This window comes from Chrysoperla carnea, chromosome 2 (genome assembly GCF_905475395.1).
Source record: "Chrysoperla carnea chromosome 2, inChrCarn1.1, whole genome shotgun sequence".
Classification (NCBI taxonomy): Eukaryota; Metazoa; Arthropoda; class Insecta; order Neuroptera; family Chrysopidae; genus Chrysoperla; species Chrysoperla carnea.
The window spans coordinates 33,742,819-33,749,621 of NC_058338.1; the positions used below are offsets into that span (position 1 = coordinate 33,742,819).

Here is a 6,803-nt window from a genome sequence, read left to right on the forward strand (position 1 = left end):
CCTTAACAAATTTGTATGATACGAATATAACCGGTAACCACTCAAATAATAATAATGCATTAAATTCGAAGTTTATAATTCTTGAAATCCAATTTGATATAAATTTCATCCAAACAATTTTTTTGAAAATTATTCTTCCTGTATTATCCTGTAACTTTGATTATATTCATAGAGGTCATATTTGTAGTTCTACGGTAGTTAAATGATAGTTATCTTTAACGTTTATGTGTAAATATTTACGAAATATAAAATGGATGAAACAAACTTGGAAGATATTGAAATAAATACGATTTGTCGAACATGTTTGAGTACAAATCGATCAATTAAACAAATTTTTGAAGTTGAAAAAGTAGAGGCTGTTAAATTTGTTACGATTTTGAAAGAATGTACATCCATTCAAGTAAGTCATATATATATATATATATATTTTTTTTTTAATATTCAACGTTAACGTGTTTTGAGGCTTAATTAATTTACGCAAAGGCTAATTATTTGCCAACCAAAAGAAGAAAAATGGTACTCACATGAAAATGGGTACGGAAATGCTCCAAAAAATGTTTATTCGTATAAGTAAGTTCATACATTCCGAAGAAGCTTGCTTTGCACCCTAGTAAAAATTTTCTGTGTATGTTGTTGACTATCCAGACCGAAGTAATTTAATCGAAATCTCATTTAATATAAGAGGCAAAATTTGAGTTATTAGTTAAGAATATGGAAAAAGATCTGACTACTTATCTAGATGTCTTTTATAAACTAATAAATACACAAAACTACAATAATACCGTAAAAATAAGTTTTTTTAGTATTAAACAAAAAACTGGGTTTCTTATCTTAAAGATCTTAAAGAAACTAAGCTGAAACCATCATATCTTTTTAAGACAACATTTTCAAAATAATTACTCCAGATATTTATCCAGTCAAATTACACTTTGAAGGTTACAAAAATTCCCATAGAGCTAAAAATTGGTATGAATGTTCAGAATACTATTATAAATGAATTGTGGAAAGTTCCCATCAATCCCCCTTGTGCAAAAATTTTATTGTGGGGGGAAGTTTGAAAAAATAGGTTTTTCGCGCTGTTCAACAAAACGGTGAGTTAAACAGCAACAATAGTTTGAACAAAAATTGTAGATCATTCAATTTGCTACAAAATGTGTCTCCACAACTTTTTTCATAAGTGCTGCCATTTTCGTGATATAGCGGTTCAAAGAATTGAAAAAATTATTTTATTTGTAATATGCACGTTTATACACATTTTTGAACCGTTGTAGGAGTAAAAATATGAGTCCTTATATCTTATACATACAAATTATAAAATTTTTAGAATATAAATCAACGGCAAGAACTCTGTCCTTATTTTTATTTAGTAGCATAGCCTGAGTAGCATATGCCTTCCATTCAATTGTTAGCGTGGTGATGCTCATATACCTGCCTCGTTTTAAAGGTCTCATACTCCACAAAATACTGTTAGTCGTAAGTATTGAAAAAGGTGGTGAATTTTCGGAGTACCTGAAAGACCAGACATCTGTAAAAATTCATGTGCAGTGTCGAAAAAATTATACTCGAAAGAGTAGCATTGATGCTGTGAAAAGACAGCGCCAAGAAGAAGAAGCTGATTCATCAAAAATAATTCCTCATATTTTTACTCGTATAACGGTTCAAAAATGTATTACGAAAAAAATAATTTGTTAAATTCTTTGAACCGCTATATCACGAAAATGGCTATACTTATGAAAAAAGGTGAACTATTTTTGCACAAGGGGGATTGATGGGGACTTCAAACTTCCCCCCTCAATAAAATTTTCTGCACAAGGGGGATTGATGGGGACTTTTCAAAATTAATTTACAACAGTATTCTGAACATTCATACCAATTTTTAGCTCTATGAGAATTTTTGTAACCTTACTAATATTTTAAGGACTTATTTGACTGGATAATATCCCTTATACTTGTGTGTGATCTTGTCTTGCTAATTATAGTTTATCTGTTATAGATTTCAATAGACGATGATTTACCAAAAGGTTTGTGCCAAACATGCATCGATCAAGTTTTTAATTATTACGAATTTAAACGGCAAAGTTTATTGTCAGAAAAAAAACTTTTAAATATTTTTAAAAATAACATTGCATATAAAAATGAGGAATTATCAAATTATTCAGCAGAAAAAGTTGAAGTTAAAAACGAAATGCATGATGATGACGACAATTCAACAGGCGAATTTGTTACATACGAGGATTATTATTACCTAAATGGCGTGGCTGTAAGTGTGAAAACACTGAAAACTGACGACGAGATATTAGAAAATGATTTAGAAGAGGGGAACGAAGAGGTTGGAGATCCAGATTTCGAATTAAAATGTGATAAGTGTGATGCTACATTTGGGTCCATCTCAAGTTTAACAAAACATCGGCGTTCAGATCATAAGGAGAAGAAACATAAATGTCAAACTTGTGGAAAAAGTTTTATGACTGCTGGTGTACTTTTTAATCATGAATTATCACATGGATTTAATTGTACATCATGTTTTAGAAAATTTGATACTTCTGAAGAATTGGAAACTCATGCTAAAGAACATAAAAATCCAAATTATTTTGCATGTCGAGAGTGTGGTAAAGAATTCAAAAAGAAATCCAGTTTGCAATTACATCTTAAGGTATAATTTTATTTTAAAATGCATTTTATAATATTCTATGCCCGAATCATCAAACAAAATTTTCCGTAAGGCATAAGACAGACTTAAAATTATTAAAAATTTAACCTGCTTATAAAACTCTTAGTTTTCCTTCCATTAAAAAAATTTGTTTTTAGTGAGCCAAAAAACCCATATTTTTGTGATTTTTTTTTTACAAAGTTCCTTTTTTATTGATATTTTTAAACTTATTTTACATTATTAAGCATTATTCTAAGAATATTCTGCTACATATTTACAAATAAAGCTATGAAAAATCGGCGATTGGTAGTGGTGATAACCACAAATTTCCATGCATGTCACCTCAAAAAAAATTCCCATGCGGTAGCCAGGAAAACTCACAATTTCTTCATCTGTAATTAAAAATCAAAGCTATGTCTTTAGTACATAAGTTTATCTTGAATTAGAACGGAGGAATTAACAAAATATTCACTTTTAAAGTTTCATGAAGGTGCATTAAAAAGACTCTGATTTAAACTTTGATTTTTGCCAAAAATTGCTCTATTCGTTAATTATAAAATAAGTTGTGATTGAAAAAAATCCTTCGTTCAGAAGGTAGTATTTAGTATGTAAATGAAGTGTGCAAAGTTTAGGCGAAATCGGTCAGAAGGTTTGCGCAAAATTTTGAAAAATGCGATTACAGTTTGGTATATTAATAAAAAAGAGCAAGAAATACATGAATAAAATAGAGATAAAAAGGAGCGCCCGGAGACTCAATTGTCTATAACCTGAAAAGTTATGCTCCTAATGACTTCAAATTTTCCGAGAATATTTCTTATAAGTTTTATTATCAGAAAATAAATAAAATCGATATTCAAATCCTTTCCCTCCTCCCTAATTCGTACTATTAACGATAAATAAAAATATAATATAACTTTTTGCGATTTGTAACATTAATGATAGTATATTGTAATTTACAGATTCATACTGGGGAAAAACCACATCTTTGCACATTTTGTGGCCGAGCTTTTGCATGTCAAACAAATTTAAATACACATTTACGAATTCATAATGGTATACGACCATATTCATGTCAACATTGTAGTAAGTGTCATTGAAACAATATATACCAAAAAATTAACTGAATAAAAGTTCTATTGACTTTATTTTCTTTTTTTTTTAGATAAAGAATTTGCACAATGGTCATCATGGAAAAGTCATTTAATTACACATAATCGCGAACGAGTTCATGAATGTCCTAAATGTGGTAAAAGTTTCTATAGACGGGGTACATTACGAACGCATATGGTAACACACTCAGATTTACGAAAATATAGTTGTACATGGTGTCCTAAACAATTTAAAACATCCTCAGAGGTGAAACGGCATTTAAATATTCATACAGGTAACTAACTATATAATTCTATTGTGAAATTATGAAACTAAATTTTAAATTTTATCCTGTGATAATTAGATGGAAGGGCTAAAATATTTTAATACTTCAGTAGTTGCATCATGTATATTCCCTTTAGAACCTTTTATTTTTATCTTATTTTGGTTTATTTTATTTTGATTTTAGTTTTAAGAGTTTAATGTTACTAAAAAGGATTATCAAAGCAATGGAAGCCGGGCTAGGTCATTAATAGTAAAAAATCTAACTAAATATTTTTATTGTGGGTCCGATTAAAAAAACTCGATTTAAATAAGCCAAAACGATACTTGTAATATGACGTATTATATTTTTATGATGTCTTAAGCAAGTAAACAGTCAATTCAAAAGGTTTTTGATCACTTGACAATAGGTCTAAATGAAATCATTCAGTACAAAAATTAAATTATTTCGCAACCCACTAAGACATCGTTAATAGATATTGGAAACGGGAAAGTTCTTAAATTGACGAAAGTTAAAGAGAAAAATATATGAGACTGAATCCAATCGACCCTGTAGTCACTACTGAAATGTTAAAAATACTTTATTTTTACCAATATAAAAAAAAATTTAATTAGTAAGTTTGTAAGTTTCAATGTAGCTTCTATAGAAAATAATGTACCAAAAAGCTCCGACGAATTGTTTCTATTAAAAATTCATATTTAGATATTGAAATGCTTACTGAATTTGTGGTCCTGAGAACCTTAAAATATTCTCAGAGAAAAGACTCTGGTACTGAATTTTATTATCTAAATTAAATAATCTTCATAATAAATTTTCTACTCTGTTCTGTTTCTTTACAGTTTTGCCGGCCAGTTTTTTACACTAGGTTAGGTTAGGTTAGGTTACATTGCCTGTCCACGAGAGACACACTTAGGTCATAGGGCCCATTATGATACCATATATGTGTTTCATCACCTTTTCCCCTGATAATTTCATTTATCAGCTTCTCAACTATTTTATGAGGCTGAATACATTTTAAACCGACTCATCACAATCGTTTTGACGACGGTTACGCTTTAACCAACTGATCTACTAGGGTTGACACTAACACAACTTAGAAATAATGTCGTCATTTTTATTAAAGCGATTTCATAAAAATGTATTCGGATAAATTGATAATGAATAAATTTTCCGTTCAATTTGTAATAATTTTTTGAATTAAATTTTTCAGGTGAGAAAATGTTTACGTGCACATTTTGTGGTAAAAGTTTTAATAGACAAAGTACCTTAACGGTACATAACAGAATTCACACTGATGAGAGACGTTTTGTGTGTGAAGTGTGTAATCGTGGATTTATACAGCGTCATGTGTTAATTCAACATATGAAAACTCATAAAGTAAATAATGATAATAATGATACATAATTGTTTGAAGTAAATTAAAGACTATAAAATAAAGAGTGTAAATAAAAGCAAAGTTTACATGAAAATATTTTTATTGTATTTCATTCACAATCACTAAATCATATCTTTGTTAAAAATCGTTACAGTTAGTTATAACATGATTAATAATCAATCTTTATTATGTTAATTTATTAAAAAAAAAAACTACTAAAAACTATTGTTGCTTAAAGTATCAAAGGAGATACTTGTATTGATTTGAAAAATTTAGTTAAAATCATTTGCTTAGTTTTAAATTTGTCAACAAAAAACTAAACAAGAGGACTTTTTGCAGTTAGCAGAATGGTGAATTATGAAGAGTAGTTAATTATGTATCTTTTAAGGCGAAGCTCTTTTTTATTTTTCAATGGAATAAGAAATATTTATTATTTACATATTCAATTCGTAAGTCATAATTTGCATTTTTATAAAATAATACAGTGAGAGTAATTTGCATTTATATAACAACCTTTATTATTACAGAAATACTAATACTTCTTATACTGAACTATGTGACTTTAATGCTAAGAATAACTCTAGCGATAGAAAAAAGAACTATTATATATGTTAGCTCGCATAGATATATAATATTTAACGGATGTGTTGTTTAAAATGTTGTATACTTGTAATGTGCCAATGTACAACTTCAAAAACTGTAAATACATCAAAAATTATAAATCCCGATTTAAGATTTAAGCTATCATAAATTCCGAAAAGATATTGTAAAATACTTTTTAGTAATGAATCCTAAAAGGTATAAACTATAAAGAATATTAAACATTTATGATTGTACCTCATATAATTGCCTATAAGTTATGAACATTTCTACGATTAATTTGGGTCAACACTAAGCAAATACATAGTAATTTCGAAAGACACTGACAATGATTTTTGGTACTCAACATGGTCGTCATCAATGTTTAGTATGGGACAATCTTCTGAGGAAGACTCTATCTACCGATTTTATTTGGAACTTTTTTATAGGTCATAGACTCATTTGGAGCTTTTTAGGCAATGAAAACAATCAGCTGGGGGACCTAATCAAAAATTCAATTTTTTAAAGAAACTAAGAAACGATAGGCTAACAACGAAATATGAGATTCTCAAAATTCTTCGCGCATGAATATACTAAAATTTTATTTAAAAAAATTATATAATTTCACTGGTTAAAAAAGGCTAACTTCGAAAATTCAAAAATTTATTTTGCGAAAATTTAAAATATATATTTATAACCATTTTCTGTTATTTTTTTTTTTACTATTATGCTAGTTAAAAAGTACTGTTTCAAATTAAAGGACAATTTTTATCGATGAAATAATTTGAGTTTCTTACAATTGTAGTCGTATGTCGTGTTGACGACAG

The 6,803-nt window shown here is 28.3% G+C and overlaps 1 protein-coding gene across 1 annotated transcript; it reads left to right on the forward strand.

The window, feature by feature from the left end:
• Positions 1-214: 214 nt before the first annotated feature.
• On the forward strand, positions 215-5,445 carry LOC123293419 (zinc finger protein 664-like). The gene is made up of 5 exons (XM_044874237.1): positions 215-400; positions 1,994-2,653; positions 3,610-3,733; positions 3,813-4,034; positions 5,233-5,445. Exons 1-5 carry the CDS (start codon positions 251-253, stop codon positions 5,424-5,426), a joined length of 1,350 nt encoding a protein of 449 aa, XP_044730172.1. The 5' UTR covers positions 215-250; the 3' UTR covers positions 5,427-5,445.
• Positions 5,446-6,803: the final 1,358 nt, after the last annotated feature.